This window comes from Jaculus jaculus, chromosome 15, assembly GCF_020740685.1.
Source record: "Jaculus jaculus isolate mJacJac1 chromosome 15, mJacJac1.mat.Y.cur, whole genome shotgun sequence".
In the NCBI taxonomy this organism is placed as follows: domain Eukaryota; kingdom Metazoa; phylum Chordata; class Mammalia; order Rodentia; family Dipodidae; genus Jaculus; species Jaculus jaculus.
Window position 1 is genome coordinate 7134563 of NC_059116.1, and position 22924 is coordinate 7157486.

General features: G+C 42.8%; 2 protein-coding genes across 5 annotated transcripts in view; one reads left to right on the forward strand and one right to left on the reverse strand.

Moving 5' to 3' along the window:
* Pign (phosphatidylinositol glycan anchor biosynthesis class N) overlaps positions 1-4961 on the reverse strand; it is a 102277-nt gene extending 97316 nt beyond the window's left edge. Inside the window, exon 1 of the mRNA XM_004654631.2 lies at positions 4805-4961. The gene's annotated coding sequence lies outside the window, so the exon portion shown is untranslated. The remainder of the gene's footprint in view (positions 1-4804) is intronic.
* Positions 4962-5165: 204 nt separating this feature from the next.
* The window catches only part of Relch (RAB11 binding and LisH domain, coiled-coil and HEAT repeat containing), an 82740-nt gene continuing 64981 nt past the window's right edge, over positions 5166-22924 (forward strand). For all 4 annotated transcript variants that reach the window (XM_004654787.2, XM_004654788.2, XM_045135017.1 and 1 more), the window contains exons 1-2: positions 5166-5957; positions 21572-21661. In XM_004654787.2, coding sequence (XP_004654844.1) covers positions 5432-5957; positions 21572-21661 — 616 coding nt within the window. In that variant the 5' untranslated portion in view covers positions 5166-5431. The remainder of the gene's footprint in view (positions 5958-21571; positions 21662-22924) is intronic.

Genomic DNA, 22924 nt, shown 5'->3' on the forward strand with positions numbered 1-22924 from the left:
ATGGCTGCTAAGGAAAGCTGCCAGCCCTGAAGAATTTTTCCAGGACTATGAATTGCCTAGCTGGAGGGGCGGAATTTGAACTCCAGAGACTTGTTGCTGGTTAGACTTATTGGACTTCAAGATTTGTCACTGGCTAGAGTTGTTGGACTTGGAGCTACAGAGCTTGATGTTTGCCCTGATTGTTTTAAATCTTGTATTGGTTGAATATTTCTTTCCTATGCCCCATGCCATCTTTTGCAGTGTGAATGTTTATTCTGTGCCATTATGGGGTTTTTTTTAGGTTATTTTTTGGTATTATGGCTCAGTTAAAAGATCTTGGACTATGGGGATTATAAACATCATTGGAATTAATAAAAACTAGGGAGACTTTTAAAGTTAGCTGAATGCATTTACATCATATATGGTTATCAGTTTATGGGGGCCAGGTGAAGAATATGGTGGTTTGATTCCGGTGTCCCCCATAAACCTAGGTGTTCTGAATGCTAGGTTCCCAGCAGATGGAGATTTGGGAATTAATGCCTGCTGGAGTGAGGGTATTGTTGGGGGCGGGCTTATGGGTGTTATAGCCAGTTTCCCCATGGCAGTGTTTGGCACACTCTCCTATTGCTATGGCCCACCTTATGTTGGCCAGGGAGTGATGTCCACCCTCTGCTCATGCCATCATTTTCACCTGCCATCATGGAGCTTCCCTCTTGAGCTTGTAAGCCAAAATAAACCCCTCTCTTAACAACCAGCTTCTCTTTGTTGGGTGATTCCTGTCAGCAATGCGAACCTGAATGCAACAGTAAAGTGGTACCAAGGAGTGGGATTGCTGCTAGACACTTGACTATGTGGCTGTGGCCTTTTGGAGCTGATTTTCAAGAGGAACATGGAAGGACTTGAAATCTTGGCCTAAGAGATGCTTTGCAGTGCTATAAGTACAGCTTGATGGACTATTCTGGTCAAAGTTGAAATACCTGAATGCAGTAAGAACTATGGATTGTGAGGTTTAGCTTATAAGGGTGAGAAAAAGCTTTACTTGGACTGGGCTAGCAGTCTGTGTGAGTAGCTTACTCTCATACCAGTGTCCTGAGAAGCTGTGCGGGGTTGCTTTGCATAGAAATGAACTAGTGCGAGCAGAGGGATATGGCACAGGGAAAAAAAATCTTTGAGTGAACTGCTGCCCATTCAGCTGTGATTAAGAGATTACAACCTTGAGAGAGAGTTTGAGAGTCTTAACAGGAAGGCAAAGATACTTGTATACCCTTCACACAGGAATGGTCTCTACTGAAAAAGGTTATTTTCTTCAACCCACCTAGTACACAGCAATGGGGAGAATGTCCATGGAGCAGTGAGGAAGGGGACACCCACCTAGCCAGCCAGATCTGCCGAATCAATGCTAGCATTCACTGGAGTAACAGACACTGCAGCCAGCTGACCCTTATATTCAAGGTCACTGACTCTAAAGTAACATAGTCTCAGTTTTAGAATTTTGCTTTTCACTGTTACTTCTTAGGATTTAGCTACATATGGTATCAGAGAATAGTCAAATTTCATATTTTAAAGAGCTGACAAGATTTTATAATTTTATCTAATTTATGAAGTCTTAATAAAAACATTTTATAATTTACTAAATTAAATACCTCATCACAAATGAGCAAAAGCCTAAAATAAGGTTTATCTTCACACTTGATTTGTTAGCTATAATAATAAGAATTGGAAACAGGGTCGGAGAGATGGCTTAGTGCTTACGATGCCTGCCTGCGAAGCCTAAGAACTCGTGTTTGAATCTCCAGGTCCCACGTAAGCCCAATGCAGTGACACAAACGTGCAATGTCAAAAATGTGCACAAGGGGGCACAAGCGTTTGGAGTTCGTTCACAGCGGCGGAAGGCCCTGGAGAGCCCATTCTCTCTCTCTCAAAATAAATTAAAAAAAAAAAAAAAAGAAATGGAAACAATAGGAAGGGGAGAAATCATTTGTTTACAATGAAATACTATGTGGCATTGAACATGAGCTAAACCTTGTCTCTGGCAAGGGTTCATCCAGTGAATATGAAGACTAATGAAAGAAACAGGTAAAGGTATCCAACTGACCTTTTTTCTCCAATGCACTATCATTTTGTGAGCCTGAAGGTGACTTTATTTCTGACCTGGCCTCAAATAACTTACGCTAATATATGTATTTTCATTTATTTTGAGAGAGGCAGAGGGTCAGCAGAGAGAGAGCAAGAGAAAAGGGTGCGGCAGGACCACCTGCTGCTGCAAACGCACTCCAGACGCGAGCTCCACGGCGAGCATCTGGCTTTCCATGGATACTAGGGAACTGAACCCAGGCCATCAGATTGTGTAAAAAGCAAGCGCCTTTGACCAGAGAGCCTCCCCGCAGGCCACGACTTGGTTTTTTACGCAGACTTTCCTCTCCTAGCTCTGACAGCACTACCGTGTTCACTTTCCAGCATTTTTGCTGGCCAGTGCACAACAGCCTTACTCTGGCTACTGAATGTTACAGTTACTCAAAATCTGGTCCCAAGTTATCTTTTCTTCTCACGCTATTTTTTCTATCCCAGCATGTTTAGTCACATCCTCGTCTCACAAGCTCAGATGTCACCTCCTAGTACTGAAGGATGTAAACCAGTCAGGAGTCACCTGTCACACCACATTTACTCCAACAATCATCTATGCACTTTACATCTCTTGACTGCTCCGTTCTTCTACCCCGCTCTCTCCTTTTGTCTCTTTTCAAGATTTACTTCCTCGGGGACTATGCAGGCTAAGTAAGAAGTCAAAAATCGTTAGTTTGTAAGTTCAGCACTATGTTCATGATGATTTCATGTCTGTTTCTGCCACTTCTCAGTGGTTCTGTGACAGCAGGAAGGGATATCCCTCCCATCCATCCTCCTGGTGTCTTTTATCTAGGTTTACATTTTAAAGGCACTAAACGCTGCAGCCACTAGAGGCCGCTCTGCATCTCCTTTTGGGTCTCCTGGACCAGCTGTCAGGCTTCAGGATACTTCAAAAATAACCATAAGAATTCCACGTTTTATGCTTGAGTAGTTTACTATGAATAACATTTCAGTGTCTAAATATCAGCGTATTTTATTACAGTCAAACACCTACATATTAATAAGTATCACTACATAATAGTTCTCTTTAAATCAACATTTACTTTAATTTCTTAAAAAGGAAAGCTTTGCTCGCCATAATTGAATTGCTTGCAAATCTCAGAGTAAATGCATAACTATTAAAAAATTTAAATATATAGGTTATAACAGAGAAATCACAAGTAGTAAACGACAGATGTGAACGAGAAGTGGGCCATGGAAGGACATCACCATTCAACTTCTTACAACTCTCTAAGGGAACATTTTAAATATATTTTTCAACTTGTGTTTAGAACTCAAGATACAAAATTAAACTTAATCTTCTCTTAACTGAAATTCCCCACCACACAGATGGAAATAAACAATTTCTATTCATGCCTTTCCCATGCCATTCATTAATCTTTCACTTCTCTATTCTGGAAGTTGGTTCAATTTTATAATCTCTCTGGCAAACAAGCAAAATAAGGACCGGTAATCCCTTCTGCTAAGAAACATTTAACAGGATACTAGTTTCATGCTATTTTTTTAATAGTAGAGTTTTTTTTTTCCATGCTCATCAATAAATGGTACAGAATATTTAGCCCAAAACATAAGGGACTTATGTCATATTTTTAAAAATACATTCTTAGCATTGAGATTTTTTTTAAGGTTCTACTAAAATCCAAAGTAAAGCTCAAACCCTCATTAGAAAGAAAATTTTTGTTTAGTGAGCCTTATTAGACAGAAACTAAAGCCCACACTTAACTGTTGGCATACCTTACATACACCTGTCCTGGTTTGGTAACAATGCTGTTTTTATTTTTTTTTTCCACAATGCCAGAGGAGATATTTACGGCTTCGATGTAACATGCAACGTACCGGATAATCCTATGTACTGCTTTCTATTTATTTTGGCGCCTATTAGAGGCTGTAGAGTAGGGAAAGGAAATCTGAAACCTCAGGAGTGGAAACTTGCATGTAACAAAAGAGACGCAATCTGGAATATCATATCTGATATTCTGAGATGATAACATCTGATACTGTTGCTATTCCTTTGTTGCCTCAGACTGTAATCAAGGAATGACACAAAAGATAAGCGCTGATCAAACAAATTTAGGAGAATACTTAAGCGCTAAGGCTACCTATGGGAAAGAAACCTCTTACAGCATCCAACTTGTAAAGACGTTCACATTCACAGCATCCCCTTGACTGCAGGCAGAGCACTGCGGGAAGGGAAGGGCTTTGGCCCTGGAGTGCCCTGGTCACCGCGAACTCGAGCCTCGGCGGGCTTACGTCTACGCTCTACAGGTGAGACGGCGCTCAGGACGTCCCACAGCTCCCGGGGTGCAAACTGCTAAGGCGCTCTAAAGTGCTGCACTGATCGCTGGGCCTGCCGTCCCGGGACAGGGCTTGTTCACGGAGGCGGGCAGCTGCAGACCCCAAGCGGTCCATCTTCCGTGCTCGCTCGCTCGCTCCCGCCTTTGCACCTTGCACCCTTCCAGGTCTCACATCCGGGCGGGAAGACATCGTCTCCCCTTGCAACTTGAGCAAAGCCTGCCGTGTGAGAAAGCAACATGGCTGGGAAGGAAGGGAAGACGAACCCTGGCATCTCTGAGCCGGAGTGTGGGGGACGGTAGGTAGAAAAGTCCCAGGCAGCCAACAGTGGCCAGAAGTGAAGTTGATTTCGGAGGGCTGGGCATGCCCCGGCCCGCCACGCCTCCGCCATGACCACTGATCGCTTTACCTGGCCGGATGTCAGGATCGAAGGCCGCCACAGCACCGAGGGCAGCGAAGATCAAGGACCCGACCGACCTCCGCCGACTGGGCATCCCTAAGGTACCTCCACACGCGCGTCTCGGCCTCACAACGCCCCCAGGGCTTGATGGTTCTCGCGAGAATCCCGCGCCAAGCCCCACCCCTCCTCGTAACTCCAGCCAATAAGCGAAGAGCCGTGGGCGGGATCTTGCTTCTGAGTCGACAGCGCCTCTGTCCATCTTTCAGCCCGGTCACTGAGATGGGCGGGGCTGAGGCATAGGAGCGGGAGGGGAAAGCGAGCGTGGGGGGCAGTCCACGCCCCAGTTCTCGCGAGATTAGAGACCAGGAAGACGCCTGCAGAGCCGGCTGCTGGTTGCAGCAGCAGCAGCAGCAGCAGTAGCAGGAGCAGCCGAAGCAGCGGCGGCGGAGACTGAGATTAGCAGGTGCCGCTGCATCCGGGATTCTTGCTCGGGAGCCTGGTGTGGGCGTGGGGAAGCAGGACCGGACGCGGTCAGGACCAGGCGAGTGTGGGGGTGCCGGCTGAGGCTTCGAGGGGCGTCGAGCGGTGTGCTGTGGGAGCCCGTCAGGGAGGCGCCCGCGCTCCTGTCAGGGTAAGATGGCGGCGATGGCGCCGGGAGGCAGTGGCAGCGGCGGCGTGAATCCTTTCCTGAGCGATTCGGATGAGGACGACGACGAGGTGGCGGCCACCGAGGAGCAGCGGGCCGGACTTCGCCTGGGAACCGGGGCTGCCTTAGATCCCGGCTCGGCGGGCTCGCTGTCGCCCCAGGATCAGGCCCTGGCTTTGGGGAGCGGTGCCCGGCCAGCACTGCCCGGAGAGCCGTCGGCGACTACGGTGGCCCTGGGGGCTCCCGCCGAGACCCCGGCGCGCCTGTCCATCGATGCCATCGCCGCGCAGCTGCTGCGCGATCAGTACCTGCTCACGGCGCTGGAGCTGCACACGGAGCTGCTGGAGAGCGGGCGCGAGCTGCCGCGGCTGCGCGACTACTTCTCCAACCCCGGCAACTTCGAGAGGCAGAGCGGGACCCCGCCGGGCATCGGGGCGCCACCGGGCCCGGGGAGCGCAGGCCTGGCGGGCAGCGCGGGCCGCGAACCCAGCACGGCGTCGGGCGGAGGACAGCTCCGTGAGTAGACGCACGCGGGCGGGCGGGCGGGCTGGCAGGCCCCACGGCGGCGGCAGGGGCTCTGGCGTGGCGGGGACGAGTGACCGGCTCGCAGTCTGCGGACCTCGTAGGGAATGGGAGGATGTTAGGCTGGCTCCGAGGTGTCCTGAACGACCGAGACTCGGGGATGCGCTGTGAGTGCTCATTCTGTCTGTGACCATCTCTGGCTGGTGTCATCCTCACTCCTGGCGCCCCCGTGGGTGGGTACCTGGAAAAGATCAGAGGTGTCTTAGGGGCTGGAAGCAAGAGGATGTGCGTAATACTACTGTCTCCATCCCTATCCTGTGTCACCCTGACTCCCGGTATCCCTGTGGGTGACGATGCCTATAACATCAATAGCTCACAGCTTACTGCGCTCTGGAAGCCTTCCTTATTGCACGATGCCTATAACATCAATAGCTCACAGCTTACTGCGCTCTGGAAGCCTTCCTTATTGCATATGCTTATTGCTCAAAGCCATTTTCTTTTTGTCTCTACTCTCCTCAATCACAGTACCAGGAAATAATGGTTCTCTCTAATGCCATGGCTCACTCATGAGAGACAAAAGACTAGGAAACCTTCCAGCTTTCTCCTAAGTTCCTTGCAGTTAAGACCTGTTGTCTTTGGGACACTTTGTCACTCAAAAGTTGGATTTTTCCATTATTTTGTACAGGTAATACATACTAATCAAAAGAGGGAAATTGGAGAGTCCACTGCATAAAATTTGTTCTGTTTCAATAATGTCAACATAGTTCAATTTCACTACCCAAATTTTAGTACTTTTTAAAACGACAGGAAAGCTAAGGAGCAGGGCAAGGTCTTTTCCTACAATCTATCCTTACAGCTTGCTACTGTGGATACTTTTCTCTGCATAACACAGAGAGGTACCTTTTTTTAACCTTGCTACAATCATTTTTAGCGGCAGAGTTATCACTGACCGTTTCACCATTTACTTGTAAGCTTTTCTTCTGGTTTAAGCTTATTGTTGAATTCCAGGTGTCCGCATTTAGAGAGGCATCAGAGGTTTTAGTGTGTGTTGGATGAAGCTGACTGGAACTTAATAACGAATGTTAATATTCAGTTTTAAAACTAGCCTAATTTGCTTATTTGAAATTTCTATGCCAAATACTTAAATTGCTAAGTTAGATGGAGCGGAACTGCCAAGAATGCATTTTCTATTAGGGTAAGTCTTGAGCACATTTCCTTCTTGGATATGGAATTTTCTCAGTAGGTAACTTCCTTGGTCAATCCTTAGAATAATTTCCCTTTTTAGGAAGAGATTTCCTTATTGCTGACTTTTAAGTCTATAAAATAAGACAAAGCCTAGCGTGGTGGTGCACGCCTTTCATCCCAGCACTCAGGAGGCAGAGGTAGGAGGGTCTCTGTGAGTTTGAGGCCACCCTGAGATACAGAGTGAATTCTAGGTCATCCTAGGTTAGGGTGAGACCTACCTTGAAAAACCAAAATAATAATAATAATAAAAATAAGACAAAAGTATAGCAATCCATTTTTGTAGTTTTTTTTTAATTTTTTTTGGTTTATTTTTATTTACTTACTTGAAAGCGACAGACAGAGAAAGAGGCAGAGAGAGAGAATGGGCACGCCAGGGCCTACAGCCACTGCAGACAAATTCCAGATGCGTGTGCCCCCTTGTGCATCTGGCTAACGTGGGACCTGGGGAATGGAGCCTCGAACCGGGGTCCTTAGGCTTCACAGGCAAGTGCTTAACCGCTAAGCCATCTCTCCAGCCCTTGTAGTTTTTTTTTTTTTAAGTTACCTAAATTAGCTAATGATTGTCTTTTTACAAACTCTAACCACCTCATCAGGACCCAGCCCAAATGTCACCTTTGTAAATGCATTATATGCTCCCCAGACTTAACTAGTACTTTGAGTCTTATTGTACCACTTTCAAAGTTATATCATTGCCTTCAGCTCTTTTTCGTTTGATTTGATATCAGCAGTGCTTGAAAATAATCTCATTTGCGAGCATGGAGGGGGTTTTGTTCTGCTTTTCGTTACTGCTGGGGATTGAACATAGGATTTTTCCATATGCTAGGCAAGTATGCTGCCTCTGAGTCACATCCCAAGCTCTTTCTTGACTTTTCATTTTTGAGATATGGCCTTGATTAGTTGGCTATGCTGCCCTTGAGGTTGCTATCCTCCTGCCTCTGCCTGCTGAGTAATGAAATTACAGGTCTGTGCTGCCAGGCCCAGCTTGTGAAACTTTCTGTAATCATCTTCCTTTTCTTTCCTGAGATCATACCTTTTCTCAGATCTCCTTGTGTAATATATCTCACTATGTTGCATATCCGTTCCTTAGTATCTATCACCAGTACAAAGATGTCACGGTTGCTTTCTCCCCACATTCCTCTCTCTCCCACTTTACTGAGTTCTTGCCTGTTAGCTCGAGATTGAGTTTAATACTTTGTTTGCCTTCTGAGAGAGAAACTGCCAACCAAATATCCCTAAAGTTTATTAGATTCACTGCTTTTAGCTCAGTGATATTTTCCATTGTCTGGGCCAGTCACATTCATAAATATATTTATTGTGTAACTCATTCTTGCTAATCACTTTCCAGTTGTTTCAAAATTAATGTTAATTCCACTGGAAATGTAGCCTCATATTAGTCAGTTTAGGTGTATAGAGATCTAGAAATTTCATTCATATACTTGAGCTTACAGGCTTTGGGTTCTTTTTCCTGCAGTACTAGGACCCAAACTTCCATTCCCCACAGGGGAAACACCAAAAGAAAACATGCCCCGGTTGTGGAAGCCGGGCATGGTGGCGCCCACTAGCGCTCCACTGGAGTGGCTGCCGTAGGAGGATCTCTGTGAGTTTGAGAGCAGCCTGGGATTACAGAGTCGCAGGTCAGCCTGAGCTACAGTGAGACCCTGCCTCAAACCAAAACAAACAAAAAAAGGATAGTCTGCTGTGAGGAAGATAATGTTTATACTTAATTTGTTTATGTGAATATCCTACCACTGAGCATATCCCAGCTCAATGTTTTCATTTGTGAGTGTGTGTGTGTGTGTGTGTGTGTGTGTGTGTGTGTGTGTTCGCGCGCGCCTGCGCTTTCTCCTGCTAAGGCCAGTCTAGCTGACAGGCAAGCTTTGAGGGTTCTCTTGACTCTTCCTCCCACTACCATATAGCTGTGTTGGATTGCAGACGCATGAACTACTTCCTGTTGGCTTTATGGCTTTTCCGTTCTGGGGATACAAACTACAGTCTCAGCCACTGAGCCATCTCCCCAGCCCAGTGTTCACATTTTTATAGGCAGAACATCATTGATGGTGGAAATGAAATGTCTTTTGTAGAAAAAGTCAAAAAAGTTTGGTCTTCAAGGGTGAGTGAAATTTGTGATAAATAACATTATTTGGTTCTATTTAAGGAGAAGAAAGGGAAGTGAGGGTAATTGAAAGATAGTGCTCTTCCTTCTGTCAGACATTATTTGGAAACATGAAGCTCACTGCTCACCATTATCTGGCTCACCACATAATGTGGTTCCACTTAGATAGTTGAAAAAAAAATGCAATATGACATTTCAGGCCTTTACTGTTAATGGTTAAAATTACACTTTGTTTTTCAAACAAGGCAGTTGGGGGGGTGTATTTGTTAAAAGCCTTGATCAGTTTGGCATATTTAGGTTAAAACTTAATTTGTATTAGTTTCATCAAATAAAAAATAAAGATCTATGTAAAGTCTAGTTTTCACAAGTAGGTTTTTTTTTACTTTGAAATTTGGTGATAAATGGGTTTTTTGTTTATGCTAAAAACATACTTGTTTATTTTTGGTTGTTTTTTGTTTTCTTTTTTTTCTGATACTTGACATTTGAATAAGTAGTGTCTGTTCTCTGGTCATACTTGAGTAGAGTGGAAGAGGCCTACTCACCTGTTGTAGGCAGCTGCATGTTGCTGGAAAGAACATCCAAACCAGGTGCAGTTTATGGAGGAAGGAATTTATTTCAGCTTATAAATCAAACAAAACCAAACACCAAAAAGCAGCAAGCATGAAACCAGAGTTCAGACTCCTCTCCACACCTTTGGACTGGAATCAGATCTGCCCCACACACACCTTTGGGCTTGACTTCAGTATCTGCCCCCCAGTGACATCTCCCCCAGCCAGATGGCCCAAGACCCAAGTTACAAATTTAATAAAACACCTGAGTGTGTTGGGGGAACACATTCAAACTATCATACCTGTCTACCTTGACTGTTTTCTCATGAGTGTTTGTTTCAACTTTTCAAGTGGATTCTAGCCTCTATCTCCAGCAAGAAGCACAGATGACTCCACATATACAACATCATAGCCATGTAGTTTCTCCCAACTAAGGAATCAACACCAGAACTGAAGAGTAGATTCCTCAAAGAGTTCTGTGAAGGGAACCCAGTAGAGTTGAATGTAGATACTAAGAATCAGCAGGAGTTAACACTGGACTGTAGTGGGATCAAGAAGAATGTGTTAGAGCTATTACAGTTGGATAAGATTTACTCACGATAGGCATCTCGTCAGTATGAACAAAGTAGGGAAAGAAGAGCATGGTCCGTGTTCCTGTGAATGATGTGTAAGAATAAAACAGTCTGCCAATTGATATCAACTGCAGTTTTGAACTTAGCCTATTTGAGGACCAGTGGAATTACACTAATGTTCAGTCATCAGTTTTGTTTCTCCCACTTACTAGCTCTGTCTCTTTGTATAAACTATCTTTTACATTCCCTTTTGTGTCATGGACTTAATTATTTCTGTCCACTTCTACTCTTAAGGTTTAAGTGAGATTCACATGTAATGCATGTGAAAGACAAAACACACAAATTCCTTCATGAGGAAAAATGTGAAACAGTGAAAAAGGCTACATCAGATTGAATGGTTGAAAGCCAGAAGGAGGTAATGCATGTGCCTACAGTCCCTAACATGGCTGTGGCAGTGGAAGGAGGAGTCAAGAGAACCCCCAAAGCTTCCCAGAGAAAATGAGGTAGCCAGTGTATGACAAAACTAGCTCATACTTCATTCTGCTTTTGCATGTTGTTTAACTGAAAGCAAAAAGAGTTGAGAAACATCTGTGCTTGAAAGTCACATGAGGAATTTGATTCCTGTAAAGTGAGGTTATATACCTCACAAGGTTGCTGTGGAGATCAGCTAAGTGAATATTAAGCAGTTGGCACTAAGGATATATGAATTTCAAGTAAATCATTAAAAATCAAACCAAATTGTGATTTTTTATAGTATATTAATAAACCTGCTGCCATACAGTTAGTGCACTGTGCTTTATCTAAAGGTATTTCACTAGAGGCTGTGAACAGCTAAGCATGGCCACACAGGTCTGAGTGTGACCCAGACCTGAGGAGCAGAAACCAGAGAATCGCTGGGGCTCATGAAAACCCCAACTCAGCACTCAGAGACAGAGACTGTCTCAAGGAAATAGGTGATGAGCAATTGAGGAAGGATACCTGACAGTCTCCTCTGAACTCTGTACCTGCGAGCCCATCAGCATGTGGGTGTGGATGCACGATACACACACATCTATCACCACCACACATCCTACAAGGCATTGAAAAAATGTCATTTCAGTATATGATCAGGCAGAGTATCTTAACGCAGAGCAAAGCAAGCCAGGTAATACATAATTGTTTGTTCAAAGGATAAACTAAAAAAGAATAGCATCACATTAAGGGAGGGGTGAATAATTTGCCAAGAGCATTGCTTCATTTCATCAGGGTGGCCATGTAACACGGAATTAAACTTAGAGACCTGTGCCAGGCTAGGATCAACTAAACCTCCACCGAGAGCCAAGTGTACTTATCAGCTGCTGTGAATCAAATAATCTGAACAAGGTCCTGTTGGCATAGATTGTTGTTTTTTCAATCATGGTGCTTAGCTCCATGGTTATATGTAAGTTTCTGGTCCAGTAATGGAGCATGGCTAAGTCAGGAGTAAAACACAGTTACAGTCCTGAGTGTAGCTTTCCATAGTTTCTCATCTAGTAAAACCTGTCAGAAGTCAGACATGGTATTCATGTGTCTTTGAAAGCAGCTGGTCCTGTTGTGGGTGGTGAAATGGCTCAAGGGAGTGTCATCAGGTTGTCTGTTACATCTCGCCACCTCTCAGCCCCGCACCATGTGCTGCCGGACTTCAAGCTGGAGCTACGTTCAAGCTACGTTTTCACATTGTGGTAGCTTATCAATTTTGTTATTTTGAGTACTACCTTTTGAAAACCAGCCTTTTCCATTCTGTGAACCCATTTCGTTAACTTGTAAAACTTTATAAAGTGCTGATCATAGCTTCACTGTGTAGTTATGAAATTAAATACGGTTATTTGGAAGACATTTGCCATGAAGTAAGTGGACAGAGGAATACTAATAAATAATTACTATTGTTACATGTTTATTTGTTATAGATAATAACTGTCCTCTTTACCTAACAACCTTCTGTATGGGAAAAATCTTTTGGCATTATCAAAATTTTACTTAAGTACATGGCTTTTCAGTAGTTTGGGCTTGGAATTTCTTTCTAGTGCTGGGAAGATGGCTTGGTCCAAGTGCCTGCTTGCCTCACAAGCTAGGGGACCTGCATTTAGATCCCAGCACCCATGTTAAAAGTTAGGTGTGGCACTTGGACCTGCAATTCCATCACTGAAGAGGCAGAGGCACGGATTTCTGGGGCCTGGTAGGTTAGCTAGTAAGCTGAATTGACGGGTTCCAGGCTCACAGAGAGACCCTGTTGAAAACAAGGTGGAGAACAACTGAGGACGATAACTGATGCCCCAGTGTCAACTTCTGGCTTTCATATGCATATATACATAACACACACACAATTTCTTTCTAAGTTTAAATATTTTGGCCTTGAAATTTAGCTTATTATGGACTCTGGTGCCATGAGGAAAGACTGGAAGGTATATGTTTTACTCTGAGTGTACTCACAAATTTCATGAAGTGACGTGATCCCCATTGCCGTTGTCAGTGTACGTGACTTAACTCTCAGGGCTTAGGAGCTTATTGAAAGCAAAGGCCAGGTCTTGCTGAATTTTACCTCTTTACTCCTCACTGTAGGTTAGCGAATATTAATTGAATAAACACACAGCTCTCAGTTTTCTCATCTGCAAATACCTTGAAAATAGTGGCCAGTGAAAAATGAGTCCCGCCATTGGGAAGAATTAGAAATCAAGGAGATAAAAGTTTTTCAATTGGTAGAAGTTTTTCAAATTGGTAGAAAGCACTCCCATTGTTAATTTCATATATTTTATGTTTTTAGTTTAATGAGATTGTCGAGATTTTTGTATGTGCAGACATTTCATTTCCCACTGGTCAGATATGTTCTGTGTTTCTAGCCCTTCCTTTCTTCATTGCCAGTGTCACTGCTGTAACATTTTGAATGGCTTTAATACTGGCCATGAATAATGTAAGGGAGGACCACCATTCTGGTTTTACCTGGCAGTCATAAATACACTAGGACATTCACTTGTATTGTATGAAATATAAAATAAAACATCCATTCGTATTGTATGAAATTTTGCATAGCAGCCATTGTTTGCCATATTTTACAGGAGGGTTGTAGATTTCCTTTCCTGGATATTAGTCACTGAGATCCATTCTTGAGTGCATACTGTGTTTACATGCTTAGACCTGACCTCAGGTTTAAATTACTTTTAATGCACATTTATTAGTAGTAGTATCTGTTGAATTTGTATATGACATGTTTTCATTAAACTATATTGAATTCATGTAGATAGCCATCATGACATAGGTGTTTATTTTTATGCATTGTTCAGTCAAGGAACTTTATTGAAAGAATCCCAATATAAGGCCAGTTGCTTGATTTTGTTCTTTCTTACCGTTTCATCGTGAGTTTGGTGTTTTCAAGATTTTAAGTTTTAAAGTATATTAGAGATTAAACATAATACAGAAGAAAAACACCCAAAATAACAAGATGTTCAAATATTACAGAGAGAAGTATGTAGCAGAAAATTAACATCCTACTTTAGTCAGTTAGTAATATTTTGTGCTTATTTTGAACATACTCTGCATGTAGAAGTACACACAAATGCATTTGAAAAGACGGTGTGGTAAAGTAAGTCTGTGTATGTAATCCAAGGTGCCCTTGAACACAAGGTCCTCGTGCCTCATCCTTGGTGCTAGGACTGCAGCTGAACCCCACTCTGGTGTTCTTCCTGGACTTTGCATATCTACGTTGTTTAAAAATGTCATATTTGGGGCTGGCGCAGTGTCTTAAGTCACTTACAGAGCCTTTACCGTTAGGGGTTCCATTCCCCTCCACCCACATAAAGCCAGACGCACAAGAGGTGCACGTGTCGAGTTCATGTGCAGTGGTAAGAAGCCCTGGTATGCCCAATCTCTCTATGTGTTTCTATCTCTTTCTCAAATAAACAAAAATATTTTTAAATAACTGTTTAACTTATATTTTTATAATTTCCTCAATTCTTGTCAGTAACCTGTATCAGTCAGCAGCTAACCAGGTTTTATGTTTGTTTCCGATGCATTTAGTTCTTAGAATACCATGTAAGTGTTATAAGGTACCTTTTCCCCATGATCTGAAGCTAACTTTCTTAAATACAGTGTTCATTAAATGTCAATATAAGTAAAACACCTTTAGCATGTGATTTATAAAATCATTCTGCCCATCTTACAGTTACACTGTATAATAGATTTAGCTGTCAGACTTGATAAGCATAAGAACAGGTTTTGCTGGTTTGCCAACTATGTTGAAAGTTCCTAGTGATTAGTTGCTGAGTTATAAAGTGAATTATTAAGAAGTTACACAACAGGTTTTTCAGTATATGAAGAAATGCTTTGTGGTACAAGAACTTAACATTGGAATATGGTAACTTCTGGGGTTTTGTTCTGTTTTTGAGATTAGGGGGGTGACAGTGTTTTCTAGGCTGCCTTTGAACTCCTAGGCTCTGGTGACTCAGTAGCACCAAGGGTACAGGTGTGCACCGCCATGCCCCATTAGTAGCTTCTCCCAGTAAGTGAGGCCTATTTTTCTAAATGTTTCCTCTTACAGATTTGGAACGTGAAAGACATTTTCTTGTCCTGGGAAAGGGTTGTGGCTAATGATCCCATGCTTATACACACAGTCACTTTTCCAGGCTTCATAATCTAAAATCTGTGTTCACCTTGTAATATTTTACTAATGTGGAAAGATACTTTCTTTTACAGTATACTAGTTGCTTAAGAGTTATTTTAAAAAATTGTGGCCAATTCCAAAGACATATATTTAACCTTGGTGCTATGGTACAGCCTGTTATTAATCTTAAAATCTCAAATGCAGGGCTGGAGAGATGGCTTAGAGATTAGGGCACTTGCCTGCCAAGCCTAAGGACCCAAGTTTGATTTTCAAGGTCCCACATAAGCCAGATGTACAAGGTGGCGCATGCATCTGGAGTTCCTTTGCAGTGGCTAGAGGCCCTGGTGTGCATATTTGCTCTGTCTCAAATGAAAATAAATAAATTTTTTTCTAAAAGTGTCAAACACAAGTTACCTACCAAATCTGCCATAGTTTAGTTTAAGCTTGAGTTTGTTACTTTCTTCCACAAGTACTATTTCCTAACAAGGTGGAATAGATTTTAATGAATTGGAATAAATTTTTCTTTTAAGACTATACAATCTTTTTTTTTTTTTTTCTGGTTTTTCGAGGTAGGGTCTCACTCTAGCCCAGGCTGACCTGGAATTCGCTATGGAGTCTCAGGGTGGCCTCAAACTCACGGCAATCCTCCTACCTCTGTCTCCCAAGTGCCGGGATTAAAGGCGTGTGCCACCACGCCTGGCAGAAGACTGTACAATCTTTTTCAAAGACATCAGAGGGATTTTTTCTTCTTACAGAATATGAAACTGTTGACTTTAAAATTCAGGGTTAGTTATGAAACTTAATGCTAGAACAACTGCCTTGCACATATGAGGCCCTAGGTTTGACCTCAGGCACTGCGAAAGAGAGGTTTTCCAGTGGTCATAAGAAGTTGAAAACTAAAATATATTTGCCTTTCCCCAAATTCCTCTGTCTAATGTAGATAACTCTTTTTAAACTGAAACTAGAAGTATTGGCAGTATAAAGGAAAAATAATGTATCATGATCAAAGAGGATTTAGCCTCAGCATGTATATATAACTAAAACATATTAGAAGGGGGGAGAAAGAAGAGATTAATAAACCAGCAAAAGGCAGCTGCCTAACATTTAAAAAATCTATATCTATTTGAAACTAGGTGTAGGGGCCCATGTCTGTCTGTATTCTCAGAACTCAGGAACCTGACACAATATGAGGATCAAGTGTCTATGGCCAATATGGGCTACATAGGGATCTTGTGTTCAACCTGGGTTACATAGAGAAACCCTGTCTCAAACAGACAAACAAAGCATAAGGTTGTGTGAAATCCAACAGTTAACATCATCTTAAACAGGAGTGAAGTAGAAATCTGGTATCATAACACCATAATATTAGTTGATAAAAGATAATCCTAGTGTGTTTTATTATACAAGTTGAAGATCAGAACAGCTAATAAAGACCCAGACTAAATGTAACTAAAAGCAAAGTGTGGTACCCAAGTGTATTTTCTGGTTAATGCAATAGTGTCCGGATCAACTACTATGAAAGGAGAAACGGGAGATTTCAATCCGTGAACACAGGATGTAAATATAAAATACACTCACACCCCAAGAAGGGCAATATATCTGGCACATTTTTAAAAGAATTTTTAGCTACTTAGAAATGAAAGACGCATAATTCAACAAGATATGATTTTATAGTATGCTAGATTGGTGAAGAGTTAAAAATAATACAAATGCATTTATATACTGCTGATAGAATTCAAATTGCTACACACGCTTACATTGGAAGGCAATTTAGCTTAAATCAAGAACTAAGAATATGGGAAGATCACAGTACATAGGCTTCATTTTTGAAAAACAAGGTTTAAGATTAAATGTAGGGCTTCATTCTACTTTTACAAAAATATCTACATATACTTAGACATTACCTTTTCAAAAGAGAATGTTTAGAAATTCAGGGGGAAAAAAATCAATGATCTTAACCCAAGTTTCAGTGCTATTGGAATGACTGTCTATGCTTTTTTTTTTTTTTTTTTTTGCGGGGGTGGGGGGAGCTCTTGATTATTTTTTTTTTTTTTTTTCTTATTGAGGTAGGGTCTCATTGTAACCCAAGCTGACCTGGCATTCACTGGGCCCAGGCTGGCCTCAAACTCATGGCTATCCTCTTACCTCTGCCTCCTGAGTGCTGGAATTAAAAATGTGCACCGGTATACCTGGATTTTATTTTCAGTTGTTGTTGTTATTAATATATTTTGTTTTGGTTTTTGAGGTACCGTCTCACTCTAGCCCAGGCTGACCTGGAACTCACTCTGTAGTTCCAGACTATCCTCAAACTCAAAAGCAATCCTCCTACCTCTGCCTCCTCAAGTGTTGGGATTAAAAGTGTCCGTCACCACACCTGGCTTTCTATACTTTTCTTTTTTAAAAAAAACTTTCATTTATTTATTAAGGAGAGAGAAAATATGGGAAAGCCAGGACCTCTTGCCACTGCAAATAAACCCCAGACACATGCACCACTTTGTCCTAGGGAATTGAACCCAGACCAGCATGCTTTGTAAGCAAGTGCCTTCAACCTCTGAGCCATCTACCTCCTCAGCCCCTATGCCTATACTTTTGTATTTATAGTTGTTTACAATTGGAGAGAAACTGATTATGCCATAACCCACAACACTTGCAAAAAGTAGCTAATTTGTTAGGAGATGGTCATATACTCTCATTCCTCCTGGGTGAGTGGAATTGCTAGTATCGCAGCAGCAGTCTTAGCCCTTTGGAGGAGCTGCCATGTTGTTTCCCATCATGGCCATACCAGTTTATGCCCACCAGCCACATGCGAAGCTTCCACACTCGTCCCCTCCTTGCCAGTCCTTACATGTGTTTGTCGCTTCTGAAAGTACGAGAAATTCACAGAGCACAAGTTCGGTCTTTTCTTGGTGTGTGTGGGTGTGGGACGTGTGCATTGACGTGTCAGTTCATGTGAGCAGGGTGCATGTGTGTACGGAGGCCAGAGGTCTGGATAGGTGTCTTCCTCAGTTGCTCTCTCCACCTCACTCTTTGAAACGGGGTCTTGCACTCACCTCACGCTCAGTGATTTGGCTAGACCAGCGAGCTAGCAAGCCTAGCCATGCACTTGTCTCTGCCTCACCAACACCGGCACACCCAGCTTGTTTTCTTTTTTTTTTTACACCTAGCTTTTTTTTAGTATTTTTTAAATTTTTTTGTTTATTTTATTTATTTGAGAGCAACAGAGAGAGAGAGAGAGAACAGGCGCGCCAGGTCCTCCTGACGCGTGCGCCCCCTTGTTCATCTGGCTAACGTGGGTCCTGGGGAATCGAGCCTCAGACTGGGGTCCTTAGGCTTCACAGGTGAGCACTTAACCACTAAGCCATCTCTTCAGCCCTACACTTAGCTTTTATGTGGGTTTTAGGGAGCTGAAGTCAAGCTCTGTACTCACTGAGCCATCTCCCCAAGCTGCAGATTTACTCTTCGAAAATGCTCAGCTTGGTCATTTTTAATACATGAAACTATTACTACTCTCAAATTCCAAAATGTTTTCAGCGCCCTTAAAGAAATCTGTACCTATTCGCAGTCACTCTCCATTGTCTGCCACTGCCTCCTGACAACTGTGACTCTACTCAGTTTCTGTGACATTTTAAATGAAGGGTCACACAGTATGTGGCCTTATGTTTGGCTTCTTTCACTTTACATAGTGCTTTCAAGATTTACTTTTATATTGTATGTGAGTACTTCTTTGCCCTTTTATGGCAGAATAGAATCCCATCGTATGGCTATACCACATTCACTTGATGATAGACATGAGGTTTATTGGTTCTTAATTGCCATTGTGACTAAACCTGTTAATGCGCCTGTATGAACAAGGTTGTATGTGAATTTACAGAGCCATTGATCTTGAGCTGCTTCCTCCCTTGAATTACCTTAGAGCCTTTGTTGAAAGCCAGTTGACCATAAGTATAAGAGTTTATTTCTGTCCTTTCAATTCTAGTGCATATACATCTAGGCCAGGGTCCTATTATCTTGGTTTCTGTGGCTTTGTACCCTTTAACATCATAAAGTAGCAAAATACTTACCCTGAATTGAAGATTGTTATCCTAGAGACTTTATTTCCATATGCATTTTAGAAAGTCAGTAATCAAATTCTGCAAATTAAAATCGGAAAAGTTAGATCTGATTTTTTGTTGTTGTTTTGTTTTTTCGAGGTAGGGTCTCACTGTAGCCCAGGCTGACTTGGAATTCACTGTGTCATCTCATGCTGGCCGCAAACTCATGGCAATCCTCCTACCTCTGCTTCCCAAGTTCTGGGATGAAAGGCGTGGATTAGATTTTTAATAGGGATTGCATTGTGTCTGAAGGTTAATCATGGAGTGGTACCATGCTTACGTGAAGCTTCTGATCCATGAGCCTAGCATGTCCTTCAGCAATGTGCATTGTTTGTCTTTTGTTTTTGGAGGTAGGGTCTCTCTCTAGTGCAGGCTGACCTAGAATTCATTTTGTAGTCTCAGGCTAGCCTCGAACTCATGGTGATCCTCTTACTGTGCCTCCCAAGTGCTGAGATTAAAGGTGTGTGCCACCACACCCGGCTAAATTTATCCTTAAGAATTTTGTTTTTGCTATTGGAAATGAAATATTTTCATTTTATTTTGGGTTGTTTGTCAGTATGTAAAAACTCACTCGATTTTGTGTGTTGCACTTATGCTCTACAACCCTGGGAAGCTATTTTAACTCTAATTGTTGAGGGTTTTAGTAGATTCCTTAAAGTTTCTTATATACAAAATCATACTGTTTGTGAATAAAAATAGGTTACTTCAGGCTGGAATGAAGGTTCAGCAGTTAAGGCACTTGCCTACAAAGCCTAAGGGCCCGGGTTCAATTCCCCAGTACCCACAAAAAGCCAGATGCATAAGGTTGCACGTGTGTCTGGAGTTTATTCGCAGTGGCTTAGAGGTCCTTGTCTGCCCATACTTTCCCTTTTGATTGATTGATTGATTGATGCCTCTTTATCTCTCTTATAAATAAATAAATAATAAAGTGAATTCTTTAAAAAAAATAGGTTACTTCTTTCTAGCCTGGATGTCAAGTAGTTGAGGATGTATATAATTTTATTTATTTATTGGCAAAGAGAATGGAATGGGTGCATGAGGTCCTGATGCCACTTCAACCAGACTCCAAACACGTGCCCTGCTTTGCGCATCTGACTTCAAGTGGGTACTGGGAATCTAACTCAGGCCTTCAGGCTTTGCCAGTAAAAACCTTTAACTGCTGAGCCATCTCTCCAGCACCATTGTGTGTTTTTAAAACAAGTAATCAGTAGTCATTCACATTATTATCCCTTAAATGAATATGTTGTTTTTCTGTTTTTAATATTTTGGGTTTTTTTGGCCTCTAGCCACTGCAGACATACTCCACAGGCATGTGCCACCTTGTACATGTGGCTTACGTGGGTCCTGGAGAATCAAACCTTGGTCCTTAGGCTTCGTAGGCAGGTGCCTTAATCTCTAAGCCATCTTTCAGCCCCTATCATGTTAGTTTGGGTTTTTAGCAATTTTGTTATGCTGTCCTAAACTTCTGTACTCTTTTCCTTATCCTTTGTGGTGCCTTTGAACTTTTGAATTGCTACCTGCCCCACCTCTTGGCCTTACCTATGTTGACTCCAGTTCTAAGGTAGACATTGTGTTATTGTCCCACAGGTTCATTCTGAGACTGTTAATTTTTTTTTTCCAGTTATTTTTCCTTATTATTCTTCAGATTGAGCAATTTCTGGAATCTGTCTTTAAGGTTGCTGACCTTTCCTGTAACATGCTTATTCTGTGATTTTTTTTTTTTTTTTTTGATTTTTTGAGGTAGGATCTCACTCTGGTCCAGGCTGATCTAGAATTAACTATGTAGTCTCAGGGTGGCCTCAAACTCATGGCAATCCTCCTACCTCTGCCTCCCAAGTGCTGGGATTAAAGGCATGTGTCACCAGGCCTGGCTCATTCTGTGAATTTTTATATATCAAACATTTGTTTCACAGTACTGTAATTTCTGTTGGTACTTTGTATAGTCCATATTTTTCTGATAGGCTTTCCTATCCTTCCATCCTTTGTTGAGCATAGTTTTCAAATCTTTTTTACTGACTGCGGCATCTCCATTTCTCTGGGCATTAACTGTGATGGTCTCCTCTCTCACAGCTGATGGCACTTGCTGTGCTTAACTGTGTGCAGACTGATGGACAAACATTAGGTTATGAAGACTGTATGCTGTTATGTTTTTTTTTTCTTGTTTGTTTGTTGATTTTGTCTGTGGCTGGGCTGCTTGCAATATGCCTGGTTTTGGATTTTTCTGAAGCCAGAGGTTTGGGCAGGAAATTGCAGTATATTTTGTTTAATTGGTTCAAGGATATTTATGTTTTTCTGCTTATTAGAATTCCTAGAACATAGTCATAGTTTTATTAAATGAAAATGTTCATATGTACTTGGATTCCAATTCCTTATCTTGGCATTTAAATAAAAATCTGTGTAACTCCTTTATTTTTCTCTTTACTGTAGATCGAGCGGGAAGCATTAGTACCCTTGATTCTTTAGACTTTGCAAGATACTCGGATGATGGTAACAGGGAAACAGATGAGAAAGTGGCAGGTGAGTAACCCTAGAAACAGATGTGGACTCTGACTTTCCAGAAGCCCTGTGGATAGTTAATGTAATGCATATAGTTACTGTACTAGGCTGTGCTACTAATTGTTAATTTATTAAGTTTCGAGATACTCCAGCATCCTATTCCAATGGTGCTAAGAAATTTGGGGTACATACACCTACCATTTGCTGAGTTTCCCTTGGAGCAAGCAGTTTACACGTGGTGTGAAAGAAGGCGTGTAAGTTATCCGTGGCATGGTGCAAAGCTAGTCGGACTTTACCCTCCTCCTTAACCTTCCAGCTCAGGCTCACATTCCACAGTGAGCACTGCTGCCCTGTTGATGATGCAGCACTGCTTGAAATTGTCCCATGCTAGTTGTTAAGCCAGACTGCAGTGAGTTCGCCCAATGCGTCCCTCCATACATGCCTCTAGAAACTTCTAACTTCCCCATGTTCAGAGAACAGAGGGTCGGTGCGCAGTGCAGCGGGGCTCCAGGAACCTCAGAGAGCAGAGGGTCGATGCGCAGTGCAGCGGGGCTCCAGGAACCTCAGAGGGCAGAGGGTCGGTGCGCAGTGCAGCGGGGCTCCAGGAGCCTCAGAGGGCAGAGGGTCGGTGCGCAGTGCAGCGGGGCTCCAGGAGCCTCAGAGGGCAGAAGGTCGGTGCGCAGTGCAGCGGGGCTCCAGGAGCCTCAGAGAGCAGAGGGTCGGTGCGCAGTGCAGCGGGGCTCCAGGAGCCTGCCCATTCCAGCGGTGTCAGAGCTTTCCAGTTGCCTGACTGCTCATCTCAGACTCCTCCTGTCCCCACGCCCTTCCTCACCTGTCCTGATCTGTGCAGCTTGAGAGGATCATTTGTGTGTGTGCTGCCCATCCCTTTGGAGCTCAGGGGCAGTCTGCGGGGTCCACTCTGAAGACCGGAGAAGCCGTGGCCCCTAAGCTGTAAACACCTACCTAAGGCCGTGCCTCCCCACCACTGGGGGGATTTTTGATTGTTTTGCAGTAGTTGTTTCATAAACTTTGGCCCTAAGTGAGATGCAGAAGCAGAATTTAAGATCCCATGCAATGTAGGGATAGAACTGAGAGCAAAGTGAGGTGAGAGACTGCCGTTAATGCAGATTCTTTTCTCAGTCAGCTTTACTGAATCTTTCTCCCACTTACTGGAACAAGTTTATTAAAAACTATCAAATGCTTAGCTGCTGTGGTCATTATGATAAAAAGAAGTGTTCTTATGGTACTTGCTCCGTTCTCCACTGTAAATGTTTAACTCATTCA